Below are 17,825 nucleotides of genomic sequence, written 5' to 3'. Positions count from 1 at the left end.
GATGGGGTGGTTCTCATGCATCTAGTAGCCTTTACGGTCGTTAAGCATTATATGTTATAATTATGACTTTGGAGTTTTGATTTTACTGTTTTCAGTTTTGTCCTGTGCCCACCATATAACAGATCCGTGGGTTTTGGAAGATCTGATAACAGATCTGTAAAGCCATATATTATTTTTGGGCTGACACCCCATCTTTTTCTTTTACACTGACAAAATGCAATACAGGCCTTCCTTGTTGTGGCTTCGATGTGACTCGCCCAGTCCAGTTTGTTATCAAGGATGACGCCCAGATATTTCAGTTGATTTTATAGGGAGAGATTGGTGTTAAAGAATTTTGGTGGCTGGAGTTCCTGTAACTTCGTCTTGTTTGTGATAAGTTGTCTTTTGTGGATTTACTGACAGTTAATGTTCGACTTTTGATGATTACTTTACAAAGAATATTCTCAGCGCTTCCGGTTATCACTATTGCTAGGTCATCTGTATAACCAATAGTAGTGTATCCTCTTTCGGTTAACATCCTTAAGAGGCCATCAACTACTATGTTCCATAGGAGTGGCTATAAACCTTTAACTACTTTGGCTCTCATTGTAGTATTCACCACTATCTGACCGCCCTTTTGCTGACTAGTTCGATAATCCAGTTCCTTATCACAGGTTCTACATGAAAGTTCCGTAGGGCGTGGTTAAGATAATATCAATATTTCGGTTTAAATAAACTTTTTTTATATTAAGACGTATTGTCGCGTTATGAGATTATAATCTAGCAATTGATATAGCAATTATTTGGTAAGGACCTAAACAAGAGCAATACAATGTTAATGTTATATAAAATGTTAGTACCTACACGTAATCTAGTATTGATTATTTACAATAATGTTTCCAAATGAGTAATGAAATGTACTTATTTCGATATTTTAAAGTTTTACATATAAAATGCAACTTCCTCGTGGGAATTTAACTGAAAAATCATAGTCATACACTACACGACCACATTATCTCTGGACACCGCTGGAACACCTTTCACCCCCTCACGCTCGTCCTATTGTGTTAATACGGTTTGCAGTTTCATTACAGTTACATGTCGTGATAAAAATATCACATTAACAGTACGAAAACGTACTATCACTGCTTTGTTTTTCAAGTATTCATTTTAGTTTTGACTTTTCTTGTTAATACTTCTGTAGTTTCTGTTGTTCTATGTCCATATAATATAATATATATGAAAAATTAATACTTTATCTGCGTAACTCAGTTTATTTTATTTTTTCATCATTATAATAATAATAGTCAGCATCACAACGCAACACCTTTACATCAGTCAATAATAGTGACAAAATAAATCTTAGTTTATTTATTAATAATAATATCCTATTGATGCTTGTTTTGCACACCGTAACAAAGGGACGATGTGACGTCATCGACGTCAGGACCAGAGGTCATGTAACCAGGTAGTCCACACTTTATTTTATATAATATTTAATATTTGTCAGATCGAGAGACAGATCCCGTGACCGTTCGACATCACCCAAAGCAGACACGAGGCTGGAGCTCAAGGATATGTACAAACGGAGGTGTAGAGATTTTGACGGTGAGTTACTGATATAAAATTAATTTAAAAATTCCTTCCAATCCTTACAAATGATTTTATTAAAATAAGAACGACAACAACTTTGACAGCGTTCAAAACTTAATATATAATATCTTATAATATATATAAATTACGTGACACGTTGTTTGTCCGCGATGTACTCCTAAACTAATGTACGGATTTTAATGGGGATTACTCCATGGTGCAGTTTGGTCCAAATTGAGTGATAGGATACTTTTTATTTCGATTTGGGACCCATAATTATTTTTTTTCCAATATTTGTTTCGTATGGACATATTTTCTATGAGGGAATTTAGTGACGCACGGTTTGACAGTTCTGCTGTGAAACAATTTCATTATAACAACAGAGAGCATTTTTACGAAATAATTATTGATTTGTTGAAATATTATTGGCAAATTCCTTTAAAACAGGATTTTTTTTATTATCTACAGAACAATGTCTGTCGGGTCAGCTAGTATTATTATATATATTTATTCAGAATTATTTACTTCTTTATTATTATAGAATAATTACGTAAAAGCTTAATAATCTTACAAGCGCTATAAGATGTGCGAGTATATTACACAGAGGAAATGTGACCCTTCACTTAACGTTTCATATATATATATATATTTCCCATTTATTTTTCATACCTACCGTGCGCCATATATAAAACGATTCTGAAGGAGAAAAGTTCAAAATAAATTTGATTCAAGCGCGTGTTACAAGTTAAGCTTGTAAAACCAACAATAAATATAAATGACACGACAAATGCATGTCCAGACGTGTCGCGACAACCTCGCCTTATTGCTACAATATGGCCGCAGTATAAGAAGTAAGATATGAACGCAAACTCTGTAGTGGTGTATTATCTTGTAAATCAAAAGTTATATCTAAGGTAATTTATGCGTCTAGATAGATGCTGTTGCTGCTAGACAACTAATTTAAACAGGCCAGGTTTATTACTTTAGTGTACGTGACAATCTACGTCTTACACTCGCGATTTGTATGTCAGTGTGCGAGCATTGCTCAAAATAGAGGTTAACTGTCAACCTCAATGTTATTGGACGTTTTCACAGCTGTCGTATATACGGATTACGGAGCACAGACTTACAATAAACTAGCGTATATACTATTTATTATTACGTATTTTATTTGTGATTTTTTTTTAATGATTACGGTTAGATAGATGTAACCGTGTGTTCATTTAATGTTGCCACTATAGCGCCACACATATATTTATTAAATGCATTGTTTGTTTCAGTGAAAGGCTACTGCATGCGAGGTGATCTCTGCGAGTGGGACCACGGAGTAGACCCGGTCGTGTTGGAGGACGCGGCGCTCACTAGAGTCCTAACCCTCCCACCAACAGTACCCGGTCGGTATTTATACTACAACACTCATATGACGCACTCCAATATCAACTTGAACCATTTGACCGCGTCGGAGACCTAGAGCTCTGTGAACAGTTGGAGCACCTACCTGGCTTTGCGTATAGACATACTTACATCTTATACATTACATACTTTGTTTACGAGGTATTCTCAATTATGACATACACTATATTGTATCGGCGGAATTTATTTGTATATTATATACTCCTTGTATGGCCTTTTACTGAAGTTAAAATTAAATGAATCGATTAATTGTGGGTTTAGATGACTCTTAATGTTATATTATTGTGTAATAATATTTTGTTTCTTTTTATTTCAGAATACAACCCGGCAACTCCAGACATCTGGGTAGGCGGTGGTTTTAATCCATTTCCGGCGCCTCCCCCTCATCTGGGACATCCCCACCATTTAACGCCCAGAGAACTTGTGCCTATACCAAGGTAATAAACAAATCCTTATTAATAAACATTATCATCAAAACATCATTTCAGAATTTAATCTAATAAACCGATATTAGTTGTTAATGAATCTACCATATGTCGCATACTATATTTCGCATCACGTTGACGTCTGGCATTCCACAACTGCGGGTTTTGCAAGAAATTTCTTGCCTCGCACAGCCACTATGTGGAATCAATTGCCCCCCCATCCCACCATAAAGGCCGGCAACACATCTCTTGACACCTGTTGTTGCGGATGCCCATGGACGGTTGCCTCACATCTCCCCATTTCGCGAGCCTGTCGCCCGTTTGCCCCCTCTCATATAAAAAAAATATCCGGAGAAGGTCACCATTACTTATTAATTTAAATTGCTCATGTAATCACATGAATTTTGTTTTAAATTTAATTTGTATTTTTAATCTCAGAAGTGAGGGATATCACTTGAAAATAAAAAACAAACACTGCAATGGACTGTCACTACGCTAATTGATAAAGTTTAGTTGTTTTGACTCTTCCCACCATGTCCGTGTTGTCAATAACTAGATGGCCTCACTAATGTTGTCCTCAGATTGATGTGTTAACAAGCGCTACCAACGTCATGAACTGAAATAAGATGTCCCAATTAATAAAAACAGTTATTTAAGTACCGGTAATATTTAAATACTATTTAATATTATTATTATTATTAGAAATAACTATAATATCATATAATATTTATGTCTGTAGTTAATTTGATAGGTGTAAGGTACACAACTACAACAGTGCCGACTAACAGTTGGTAGTATCTATCTTAGAATTCTAAGGGGAAACACTGCCCATATTGTGATTATTAGTGGTAACTGTAAAATACAGATATTTTAGTTTTATTATGTGCGTTTAAATTACCAACCCCTTCTGCAATATTCACATATTGTTGAATTCTTGTTGAGCATTTGAAGAAATATTATTGAAGCTTGATGTTAGTTCCGTCATTAATTCAAGCATAATTCACTCTAATCAGGCCTGTCTCATTTCTCGCGTAGGTATCGAAATCTACAGGTATCGGGTACAGTTTAAGGTTAAGAAGATAACCCTAACGTCTTCAGAAGACGTAAGAGTGACGAGATAGAAAGAGAGGCAACTTCGAGGTGAATTAAAATGTAGGTAAATGGCGCTGTTCGCGATTGCGCGATCTGAAATACACCTTATTGTAAGGTTGTAAGAGTCCCTGTTTGTTTAATTTATTTTGCGGAGTGAGCCTTGTGTTGTTCTATTCCATATTCCTAGCTCTAATTAATAAGTCGAATAAAATGTCCGATCTAAAGTGATGTTTTGTCCTCAGAGTACGCGACGATATGCCGATTGGAGCAGTTGTTCCCCCGCCACCGAGACACCCGCCGTCCAACAAGAAGCCCTTCGACTTTAATAGACTTGGTAAATCACGCTTTTAACATATTTACTTTGAAGCAACGTCAAAAGAAAAAGATAGGGGTCAAGTGCGAGTTGGACGACACTAATGATTCCATACAGGATGACAAAAAAAACGGAACCCTTATATTTTTTTTATGAAAATAAGGGACGAGACGAGCAGGACGTTAGCTGATGGTAACTAATACGCCCTGCCCATTAAAGAATAAAAAATTATAGGATCACTCTTTTGCTTGTCAGTCCGTCTGCCTGTCAAGACAATTTATCTTGCGAACGTTTTGTAAGTAAGAACTAGGCGTTGGCAGCAACTGTCTGTTCTGTCATTAATTACATAATATTTTGGGGACATCCGAGAATGACTCATTTAGCGATAGCCTCATAGTATTAAAACGTAAGGTATTGCAACTATAGTATAATGATTCTTTAATTACTTTCTATCATATTTTTTTATATACTGTATAAGTGTTTGTGTTAAATATAAGTGTCCAATACATGTATGTGTGCACGTGTAACTGACTCATACACTGGAACAATTTTTGTGCAATATTTGTGTAAGAGTGTATTGTGTATGTGTTGTCGGAGCACCTTTAAATAAAAAAGTCACGTAAAAAAAGGGTACGACTGTTTATGCCGCCAAAGATGTTTATTTCGAAACTCTCACAGGATTCAATATTTATAGGGTTCTGTTGATCTGAAGAAGATCTGTAGTATTAGAGGAATTACTGAAGTAATTCCTCTAATACTACAAGCATAGGGAAAATTGTGGAAACTATACATTTGTAGTTAAATCATAAAAACATGATGTGGAACCATCGGTGGCCGAGCCCGGATCACTGACCGATGCATTTGTCTGGGATTTTTACTTTTGCATGGTTTGATAATCAATTTAATGTCTGTAATAGCGGCCACCAGAAATAATAAAACACATCGTCACTTTCACTCAGCCAAAAGAGAAAAGCTGCGGCGACAGAATATTTGCATCAGTGAAATGATAACGAATTGCAATAAAACAAATTTACCACAACTTTGATAATAGTAATAATTATATTATTATCAAATTACTATTATTATTATCTATATATTAACAACATTACAGATGTGACTTAACCGAACGTGACAGAGTATGGAACATATAAAATTACATATCTAATATATAAAATTCTCGTGTCATGGTGTTAAACTTTGAACTCCTCCGAATCGGCTTGACCGATTCTCATGAAATTTTGAGTGCATATTGGGTAGGTGTGAGAATCGGACATCATCTATTTTTTTATCCCCCTAAATGTTAAGGGTGATCCACACGATTTTTGTTTTTAATTTTTATGACATTTTTTTTTTAAATTTGTTTGATTATGAGTCAGCATTAAAAATACATACAACTTCAAATTTTCACCCATTTACGATCAACAGTTACTTTTGTATCGCGATTTTAATATCGGCAATACAACATTTGCTGGGTCAGCTAGTTATTATATCAAACAGTAGTCGTTCCCACCCGCTTCGCTGGGTGAATTTTAAAAGAAAGGAATTCGAAGAATAAGTATCCATAAACCATCCAGGATAAATTTCGCATCGAATGGTGGTAGTTTCATGTCGATACGATCAGTGGTTTAGGCGTGATTGAGCCTCAAACAAAGACCATTTTCATTTTATAAATATAGATATGTAAATATCATAATAGAAGAAAAACTTAAATAACCAAATAATGTTATTGTAATTGAACACAAACGGTACAATAAGCAGCTCTTGTTAGTTCACTCTTAAATGTTAGTGAGTCCATTAAACAATTTCCGGTTGTCAGTTTTGCTAATTCCATTTTAAATAAAAAATAATAATGCAGGGGGCCCTCGCAGTCAGAGCAGTGTCCGGCCGGCGATGCCCCCTCCTCCCATGCACTTGGGGGGCAAGTGCTCGCTACAAGTGTCCAAGGTCCCGGTGGGGCTCAACGATATCACTCACCTTAACAAGCACTTCAGCAAGTTTGGCAAGATCGTCAATATACAGGTGAGAGTGACTCAGATTTATTATTATTGTAATAGAAATGAGAAAAGTGTATATTTATTTTAAACGTGTAAAATACAAATGATTTAAAATAAACTTATGATTGAGACAAACAATAAACAAAAAGTGAAACATTGATACATTACAAAAATGGTCCCAACTCAGCATGTTTTGATGCATTTGAGAACCGACGCTGGTCTTCCATGGGGCCATGACGTCACGATAAATACACTCTTTTGCAAGAAAAAATGGGCACCTAGGTAAATAACTTGTTTCATTTTGTTGCACTGGTATCTTCAGATTATTTAATGATTCTAAGTAGCTTGTATCATGAAAATACTTTAAATAAATAAGCAAAAAGTAGTTTCTGTCAATTTCGTCATTACATTTCGATGGAATTTAATGAAAAATTATCCCAGAGTCTAAAAAGGTAGTTGGGTATCTGTTCATTAAATAAAGACTATAAAATTAAGTTTTGTTTAACATAAAAATAAAAAGCTAAAGTTTAATATCGAGTGTGACCCTCTTGCTAAAATGACAGCTTGTATTCGTCCGGGCATGCTATCAATGCTATTCTTAATTGTTTCTCGTGTAATACTCTCTGTGCAGCAATTATATTCCCTAGCACATGTTTTGCGGAGCGGGCTTCGATCTTACTCCTCATTTTAGACCATCCCAAATGTGCTCTATGGGATTGGGGTCGGGCCTTCGAGCTGGGCAATCCAAACGAGGAATCCTCTTAATATACTCTTCCACATCGCCTGAACGGTGAGCGCAAGCGTTATCGTCCATAAACATCAAATTTTCTTCAAGAACCGCTAATGCGGGTTGTACGTTAGGAATTAGGACTTCTCTATATGTACCAGTGTGCATTCAAAGTGCCGTTTTCTATTAAGACTAACTCCGTACAGACCACTGACCTCTACCTACATACCACTGGACTGGTGGCTGTCAAAGTGCTTTTGTGCCTGTTTGATATTCGCCATTTTAGCGCTGTTGGCCATGTAGCGAGAGTCTGCGGTACTAAAACTAGTGATAACAACCTCAGCAAAGATAAATATATTTATATTATTATTATTCTTCACTCAACTTCAACTTCACGTTCTAACGAGGTCCTCGTTGGAACGTGAAGCCCCCTCCCGTTCCCCTTTCACCCCCTCACGCTCTTCCTGTTGTGTCAGTATGGTTTACAGTTTCATTGATATTTTAGTGCTTCGTTTTTGAAGTTTTCATTGTTACGTATTGACTTTTGTTGTTAATAGTTCTATAGTTTCTGTTGTTCTGTGTCGCTATAATAGTACTGTCAGAAAAATAAATAGTTTTTTACTAAACCCAGATTTTTGGTTGATTTTTAATCATTATAATAATAATAATAAAAATCAGCATCAAAACGCAACACCATCAATTTATAATTATGACAAAATAAATCGTTGTTTATTTATTAATAATAATATCGCAGTGATGCTTTTTTTGCACACCGTAACAAAGCGACGATGTGACGTCATCGACGTCAGGTCCGGAGATTATGTAACCGAGTTGAAATGATGTACTCGGGCGAAGTAGTACACGGCCACTATTAACAAATAATTTATATTCAATCATTTTCTGTAGCTAATTGGGGTTTGTCAATTAGAATAATATTCATTATTTGAAACGTATTATAACAAGATTAGGGCTGCCCTGATAATTACTAAATGTTATCAATGATCATTAAATTTGTTGTTTTAATGAAAGTCTTGTCAAGTAATAGCGGCGGTATTATCGTGTTAGTGAGTCCATCTGAGTGAGCTGTCAAATATCTTTGTATACTTTGTCTGTAAGCATTTTTGTGCCTGAATTCCTAAAGTAGTGAGTGTTTGAGTGGATTTGTGTGTGGTTTCGATTTATAATAATTGTTACTGGTATGTGGCCGGGGTGGGAGTACTACTCATTTTTGTTAGTAGTTTCTTACTTACATAATCTTATAATATTTTCTTAGGACTACACATTCTATATTTAATTTTTTTTAACTTTACCTACCTACCTAGTACCTACAATACTTATTTTTTTTATTATTTTATTAAAATCATCGTCTCTACACCACTAGGATGTATTTGGATTGCCGTTCTTTCAAAAATGCAATTTACACTTATAAAATTTTATACAAATTAAATTTGCAATCAAAATTTATGAACGATGCGGGATAACAAAAATAAAATAACAAATTGTTTAAATACTTATCATTAGTACTCATTACAAAACCAACAAACAAGAACACTAACAGAGTAGTAACATTATAAATAGTCTAAATATTTTTGCCAACGAACTTTTGTAAAAAAGAAACCATTCAAATCTGTAAATTTGTTTTTAATGTATGTATAGATATAATTGTAAGTTATTTTGTTCTAGGTGTGCTTCGAAAATGACCCCGAAGCCGCGCTTATAACGTTCTCGAACCCGGCAGAAGCGAACGTCGCGTACAAGAGCACTGAGGCCGTTCTCAACAATAGATTCATCAAGGTGTTCTGGTACAACCCTGAGGTGAGTGAAGCTACTCTAATAAATAAATTGGTAGCTGTAGAAACTGCCGATAGAAGTCAAAATTTACAACTTTTACTATTAATATTTGAAATTTAAAATAATTTAATTATTAATTTCAATTTATTTTAAAACGTACAAATTTTAAAGTAAACGTAAAGTTTTCGTTAAAAGTACAAATTATAATTACTTTACTATCATGGTTTATCGAGTGAGTATATCTTTAGTGAAATTTGAAAAACAAAATTTTATGAACGATGCGGGATTCGAACCCACGGCCTCCGGCGTTCCGTGCCGGTGCTCTAACCAACTGAGCTAACCGTCCGAGTACCGCCTCGTTATAAAATTCTGTTTGCTATGTTCAACTCTCAGGAACGCCGGAGGTCGTGGGTTCGAATCCCGCATCGTTAATAAATCGTTTGTTTTTCAAATTTTATTTGTGTATTAATCCTAGAAATGAGAGTTATCACTTTAAAAAAAAACATAACATATCTTTAGTGAGTCGAGTCATTGTAAATATCGCGCTGTTGGTTGTTACAGAATAAACATGAGAACGGCGCGAACAATACGAACAACGTACAGACAGACCGGCACCCGATGTCGTTGAATAAGGTGTTCATCAACAGAGACAACATCAAGGCCAGCGAGGAGAAGCAGCAGCTGTTGCAGCAACAACAACAACAGCTGAAGGAGAAGGTGGGTCGGAACAGAGTGTAGTAGGTGAACAAACCGGCATATCGATTGTTAAGTGATCAAGCGTGATCAAAGTGATCAATATTTACCTACTTGAAACAAATCATTTTTCATCAGATGAACCAATATTTCATTGGCCCCCTCTAGAAATAACTGTACAGGAAGACTTTGCAGTATAACTTATTGTGCTGTTGTTAAAAACATAATTTTCACAATGCAACTAAAATCTATGTGTATACCTATCTATCTCAGTCTGATCCCTTAGATATAGGTTTAAATAACTTTATTCTCATTAAGCTGTATTGTCACTTACATGAGAAATTAACATTATAACAATTAAAGTAGGTGACTTACAATGTTTTTGTTAGGTAGAGTGCAATACAATGTTAGGCAAATAGATAAGACAAAACAATCCACTTATGTTATTGAAAATATTCATAATTATTGAGTATATGCCTTTGGAGGCTCGCTTTAAAAGAAGTCAATGTTTTGGCATTTCTTATTTCTGAGGGCAGGTTGTTATATATCTTGAGATATAACCGGTACTACCTTACAAGGGTTATTATAATTATTTAATATAATTTATACGTCTAGATTGAGCGTCTTCCTGCAAGACAATTGATGAAAACAGGCCAGGCTTATTACTTTAGTGTGCGTGACAAGCTATGTCTTCTAGCGGTTTCAATGTCTTTTTGTGTTAGTGTGCGTGGATTGCTCAAAGTAAAGGTTAGCTGTGAACCTTAATTTTTTTCGACGGTTTCACATTTGTCAGTGTCTATCTAGACGTTTAAATGATCTAAGGTTATTATTATAGCTTATTGCAAACAATGTTCTTAAAGTTTTATGAGAAAAAATGTCAAATGTTGTCAATGAGTATGTAACACTAAGAATAAATATTCAGCAACTAACATAGTGTAAAAGTGTAATTTGAAACCATAGGCAAAAGAGCTGAGGAACGGCGAGAACGAGACGGAGAACAAGGAGACGAAGCCAGCGGACAAGAGCAAGCAGGTGATGGAGATGCACCGCCGGGCGCAGGCGCTGCTGCAGACACAGCTGGCACAGCAGAAGCTGCTCATTGGCAGGCTGGAGTCTGGTGAGTTGTGGCTGTCATTACATTCAACTGGCATTTAACATCACTGAAGCTGTTGTCAAACAGACAACGAACCGAAAGCGTGGCGAAGTGTTTTCATTTTGTTATGTATAGTATCGTTTGAAACTAGTTACATAGAAAAGTGAAAGCAAACCGAACACGTGGCGAAGCAAAAGGCGTGTCACGCCAGGACAAACTTGTACTTGTTGTATTAGCTGGCTGTGGATGACCGACGTCAAATAGACAGTAAGAGCGAAGGGCGACGGTTGGGTTTATTAACAAAACATTCACACGAGTGTCACAGTATATCAGCTAAAGCAGTACGTTAACTACGTACAAACGTTAGATATAACGCACGCACACATAAGCAGGTGTCATGTATCAACGCGGCACGCGCAGGGCTTCGAAGATTTATTGCGCTATCGTTCACACAATGACAAATAGAAAATTTAAAAAAATGTATACGTTGAAGTCATAACTCTTATTTACAATAACTCAATAGACAATGAGAACAAAGAAATGCAAGTATAACTATCGCCTTAGGGTGAGTTTTTGCGACTGACAAAGCTTAAAAACCAAATAATTATACTGTGAAAATATTTCACAGCTGAGATTCGATTCCTCGTGTGTTTCGTCTTCGCAATCACAATGATTCAACGACTGGTCCAATGACCTTATGATCCATATAATATATAATTATAGATAAGTTGAAATAGCCGAACTATAATTAGTTAGAAGTATAAATCTTTCATTCATAATTTCAACGACTGTCTTACGAATTTTCGATCAGGTCACCGTCCTAACGCGTGTTTAACATTTTATACCCATCCCAAGAAAAGTGCTAAACGCCGCTAAAGATGTTTTTACTTCAAAAAATCTAAAAATAAAACAATTATACAAAAACAACACTTTAAAAATATTATGAACCAAAAAATAAACATTAAACCAATTAAAATTTAAAATCAGAAAAAAATAACCGACTTATAAGATAAGTCATTATACTATTAATGATATTTTTTAGTAGTAGTAGTAGTTTGCCGGATGTCGCAACAAACACGTCATTTAGCATGTTATCTGTGTGTAGATTTTCTATTGAATACAAAGCAGCCTTGTGCGTGCACGTGCACGGCCTTTTTAGTCCATTGAAGATTGATATCGAACTTATTCCTTTGCTATAAGGTAATAAATCGTGTAAATTTTATAACCAGTTGTAAAAGTAAAATTTGCCACAATAATGAATTAGGCCGACGATAATCTAAATCTATGATGAGCACATATCATACGTCGTATTAACCTTTGATTTGATTGATTTGTTCAGGCAACGTGACGGAACAACAGAAAGGTGCGCTCATGGAAGCTATCAACGCTGCGCAGGAGGGGATCGAGAAGCTGAGGAAGGAATTGGTGGCTTACAACGGAATGATCAAACATTTACAGGTGAGGAATAACTCTGAATTATATTTAAAAAAAGGACCAGACGTCGATGACGCCATATCGTCGCTTTGTTACGGTGTGCAAAACAAGCATCACTAGGATATCATAGAAGCTACAATGTATTACAAGAGACTTAATCCTGTAGACAAACTATTCAAACAGTTTTGCGAGGGCTAGGTTACCTTAAGATTCTTTCTATAAATAATTCAAAGTATAAATAAACAATTTTTACGATTAAATATTTATCCTGTTAGAATTACTATGATTTTTTAAAACATAGTTCGCATTTATAATTTTGAGTTTTTTTGTATTTATTATCTCAGAAAAAACATACATAAATAAAGAATAAATAGTCGACACCGAACTGAGAGTAATAACAGATTAATTGTCAAATTTATATAAAATATTAAATGGAGCGTAATGAAAACAGGAAGAAGCCGTCTCCAGATCGCTATCCCGACTGCAACTGAACCAGGTACCGCAGTATGAGTGTGCATTAACAATCATTTAGTCTGTATATTTGTATGTAATCATTTCACAGCTTCCATTACATCGCGTCACGAAACTATACGGCTTTACAACTCTGTGTTCTAGCCTTTTTAGTCTAAAATTATTATTGATAAAGCCGTCTAGTCTGACCCAGACTATTTTTCTGACATTTCATTTCACTATTTATCATAAATAATTAACAGTTTTTAGCCTCCCGCCGCCATGCCAGCGCTCATGTATTGTTTTATTTACGTGCTTTACCCGTTTTAGGTTATATTTTTTTCATTATTTTCTTGAAAACGGTACATAACCCTAAGAGTTTTATAATCCTGGACTAAAGCTCTATCAACTACAATTTATAAAAATAGGTTAATTGAGTTAGAATAGCTACCACAACGCACGAGCTGACCGTAGCATGCCGCGGTAGTGGCCGGCGAGTGCAAGAACCGAATTGTAGTCGTCTCCCTTTCTTTCCTCTCCATTAACAAATGAGGGAGGAAGGGGGAGAACCTTCCCAACCCTTAAAAATTTAATAATTTGAGCTTTTTTTCTCTAAAACGGTGCATTACCTTGTAATAAGAGTGGTATCATAATAATCGTGAACCAAGTCTCTATCAAATACAATATTTTTTAACTCCTAGGTTTAGGTTAAGGAAAAAGTTTAAACCCCATTTGTTTCGAAGTGGTTGTAGTGTTTGAATTGAGATCAAAAATAATTCCAAAGTAAGCAATTTTGAGAAAATTTATACCTTTTATGCATTTTAAGGGCCTTGAATTTTTTCGTTATGTGATAAATAGCTAAAATAGTATATACAATAATAATTTTTTTATTATTTTTTCGATAGTATATTAAAAATAATCACTAAAGCATTTAATAGACTCGAGGTCGAACTACGATCGCTAGATGACATTTTCGTATCAACGCAAAGTGAAAATATTGGAGTGTTAAATTTTTATATAAAAACTTTTCTATGAATTTGTTTTTTAACCGCACGTTCGACCCACGTAGGTATAACTTGCGTTTCGGCCGGTTGTATGAAGATAGAATACTGACAGCTAACATTATCTTGGTAATACGGAACGTGGACTGCCATCTTGTAAGTTCAGAGAGAATATGTCGCGTGCCATGAGCTCTGGCGAAAACTATTTCACCTTCCTACTGCACATTTAAGATATATACGGACTTATAAATAAACTTGGTATAAACTTATACCTGAGAATAAACGTAGCATATGCAAAATGTTTACAAATTGACATATTGCTCATAATTTGTTTATTCGGACGTATAACGTATATTCCCACGTTTATTTGCAAGGCTGCTTGACCTTCGGAAACCTTCAGAATAATCATTGTATTGACAGTGTTGTCAACGATAAAGTCAACATTTTGCATATTCTTGGTTTATTCTCGGGTATAACTTTATACCAAGTTTATTTGTAATGCCGTTAGACTTTAATGTTGACAAAGGTCCAATCATGTATATGTTGGCCATAGTTAGTGACTATAATTAGATTACATTGTATGTTTCTGATATCTCATTAATCATGCCACATATTTTGATTATGACTTACTACCCGGTTACCATTATCTCTGGTCCTGACGTCGATGACGTCACATCGCTTTGTTACGGTGTGCAAAACAAGCATCGGCATTATTATTAATAAATAAACAACGATTTTTTTAGTATTATAGATTGATGTAAAGATGTTGTGATGCTGATTATTATTATTGAAATTATTAAAAATCAAAATTTGAATTGGGTTAGGTGCAAAAAGTATTATTTATATATCATATTATAGAACTATTATATGAACAATAGAAACTACAGAAGTATTAACAACAAAAGTCAAAACGTAACCATGACAACTTCAAAAACAAAGCAGTGGGTAACACGAAAATATAACAACATGTACCTGACTGTAATGAAACTGCAAACCGTACTGATGCAACAGGACGAGCGCAAGGGGGTGAGAGGGGTACGAGAGGGGGCTTCACGTTCAAGCGAGTTCCAGAAATAATGTGGCCGTGTAGTATTAATTGTTTCACAAAGTATATTCCTTCACTATCTACACACTTTTGTATTCTTCGCAACTATTGTATAAATCAATTGTTCTCTTTTTTCCGAGGAAAGCCTTGAATGGCATCTTGGAGCGCGTTCACATTGGTCCAGATTGTGGCATGGATAAGTTGCCTGTTCTATATTCTGCCGATTGTCTTTTTCTTGCAGGCTCTAACATATATACTTACACAGGTTTCGTAACTGGGGACAATATGGCATGCAACCAATGACTGTCCTTCGTTATAGTGCATCTTACCCTGTGCTTTCCTGGGGCATAACAAGAATAGGGAAGTCCAAGGGTGTCCTTAAAAGTCGACTTGGTGCATTTACCAGTGGGAGGCTCCTTTGCTTAGGATGCCGGCTAAATTATGAACGGCGCCTTTTCTGCCGTGAAGCAGTCATGTGTAAGCATTATTGTGTTTCGGTCTGAAGGGCGCCGTAGCTAGTGATATTACTGGGAGAATGAGACTTAACATCTTATGCCTCAAGGTGACGAGCGCAATTGTAGTGACCCTCAGAATTATTGGGTTTTTCAAGAATCCTGGTACGAACATGGCTTTAGGTGCTATCTTCATCTCCCGAGATAAAATATTTTGCATTCGCACAGGTTTTCTTCGAATTCTTTCCCTCACTGCTTCGATCACCTTTTTCATGCGAACACTACGTGGACGGCCAGATCTTTTTCTGTTGCATCAGATGAGGTCTCACTGTACCTATTCATAGCCCGGTACACAAACATTTTACTAATACCAAGCGCATTTTTGAAGCAAGCGCAAGCGCAGTTTTAAAAATAGCATTTGGCTCCATACCTACTTTGTGTAATGCAATCACAGCGATTTGGTTCTCTTTATCATCCCACTCCATTTTAATATCGCAAAATATTGTACAATGTTGTGCGCCAAAATGAGAAAACTCAATGAACAATTATATAATAATGACAGATTTTAAATTCAAGCGTAATATTTTGTTTATTTTTAATGAAACAGTATTTATGGCCAGACTAAGTATACAGCCTAGAAGGTGTCGTTGAGATTATCGTAAAAGTGACGTTTGATTTTTGGTCAAATTAGAATATTCGTCTCTGACATTTTCAACTAAGAGTGGGGTTAGGACTGATAATATCGAAAAATATTTCGTTCGTTCAATCATCGTTGCGACATTGAACACGATGTAACTAAGAGTAGGATTCGACGCGACTAATGCCACGATAAATCGAATATCGATTTTAGGAGTAGGTCCCCATGTGTGTAATTACATTCGCAATCTCCCATTCGGTGTTAACTTCAGAGCGAATTTATAGTTTGGCGAGCGGAGAGACTTGTTAAGCTGGTATGTACAATGTATATAGAATGAATATCATGTGTCCTGTAATGCAATCACTGCATCTCACCATTATTTGGAATTATATTATATATTATAGGGATGCATACTACAATATAATATATTTACAACTTGAGTTGTGGGTGTTGTGTAAAATGTCCTGTATTATGTCTGTTGAGTTGTTTATTTATTGCATGTAGTGTTTGTTTGTTTGCTTGTCAGTGTATATTTGTCTCGTCTAACATTTTATCTTAAGATATCTTTTTCAGTTATCGACATATAGTGTGGGACTCATTTGAGGGAACAAAACCATCAAAAGTAAAACAACTTCGGACTACAGTATCGCAATTTTAGTCTCAAAATAATAACAAATTCACTTGTGACTTAATAAGGGAACCAAGAATGTCATGATCAGTCTCACATGTTTCCAAATTGCTTTTCACAGACTTGCTTTCCTATTAACTTTTAATTGTTATTTTTTATTTAGTACATTAGTAGTTAGTTCAATTCTGAAAGTGATACATGGTTTTTAAATGATTTGTGTTTTCAGTGATATGCTAATTGTAAATTACGAATAATTAGGTGATATATTTTTTTTATTTATTATAATTAACCCTGGATCTCCACGGTTCTTACCAGACTGATTTTGCTACTTGGGATGCTGGAGAACCCCAAAGTAATAGTAATAATAGTTAATGTGGTATAATTTTTTTTTAAATAATAACAAATTTTAAAAATATCTTTTTTATTAGTACTAATTAGGAACTGAGATCACAAATCAACCTTAAAATCTTGCTATTCTAATTAGTTTGAGCATTTTGGCATACTTTGACTTGGTGCTCCAAGCAAATTGGAATTTTGAACTTGTTGCATTGATTGGTCTTCGACTGCCGGTCTTTATTTCTTGGACAGAAACTACAACGCCCCTGGGTGTGCTGTCCAATAGTTGGTCTTTGATTCTGTATGGATTTTTTTAGGATCCCGGAAACCACTTCTCGTACATCCCTCCTCAAAGTTGGCTTTTGCAGGCGTTCTTCCAAATGTTCGTTGATGAGCTCATAGCTCAATTTTTTTTTAAAAGTGCGGCGAAATTTTATTTCTGGCTTATTATTTGCCTTCGAACATTTGAAAAGGACCCAGGAGTTTATCCCCACACCAATTAAAAGCCAACCATCGGCCAACGTCTTGTTCTTCGTTGGACAGAGTATTTTTTCGCCATTGCATCAAAAACATCTGAAACACCTCCTTTGGTTTTATTATAATAATGTATTATTTCTGGTAGCTCAACTTTATTGCTTTTGTCAGGAGAGTCGTGAAGAGGAGACAACATGATGAAGACTTTTTTCTGGGTCGATTTATCACGGTTTCTTCATCCTCTTCATCCTTGGA

The 17,825-nt window shown here is 35.4% G+C and overlaps 1 protein-coding gene across 3 annotated transcripts in view; it reads left to right on the top strand.

Moving 5' to 3' along the window:
* LOC126974704 (RNA-binding protein 26) overlaps positions 1-17,825 on the top strand; it is a 51,377-nt gene that overhangs the window by 15,755 nt on the left and 17,797 nt on the right. Inside the window, exons 9-18 of one of the 3 annotated variants that reach the window (XM_050822287.1) lie at positions 1,502-1,587; positions 2,853-2,966; positions 3,302-3,422; positions 4,745-4,836; positions 6,671-6,834; positions 9,220-9,351; positions 9,889-10,044; positions 10,981-11,137; positions 12,453-12,571; positions 12,999-13,043. In XM_050822287.1, coding sequence (XP_050678244.1) covers positions 1,502-1,587; positions 2,853-2,966; positions 3,302-3,422; positions 4,745-4,836; positions 6,671-6,834; positions 9,220-9,351; positions 9,889-10,044; positions 10,981-11,137; positions 12,453-12,571; positions 12,999-13,043 — 1,186 coding nt within the window. Of the gene's footprint in view, positions 1-1,489; positions 1,588-2,852; positions 2,967-3,301; positions 3,423-4,744; positions 4,837-6,670; positions 6,835-9,219; positions 9,352-9,888; positions 10,045-10,980; positions 11,138-12,452; positions 12,572-12,998; positions 13,044-17,825 lie in introns of all 3 variants that reach the window. The other 2 variants (XM_050822286.1, XM_050822288.1) reach the window with 2 other exon arrangements.

This window comes from Leptidea sinapis, chromosome 33, assembly GCF_905404315.1.
Source record: "Leptidea sinapis chromosome 33, ilLepSina1.1, whole genome shotgun sequence".
NCBI lineage: Eukaryota > Metazoa > Arthropoda > Insecta > Lepidoptera > Pieridae > Leptidea > Leptidea sinapis.
The sequence above is the reverse complement of the archived record's forward strand: the minus strand, read 5'-3'. Positions and strand labels throughout refer to the sequence as shown.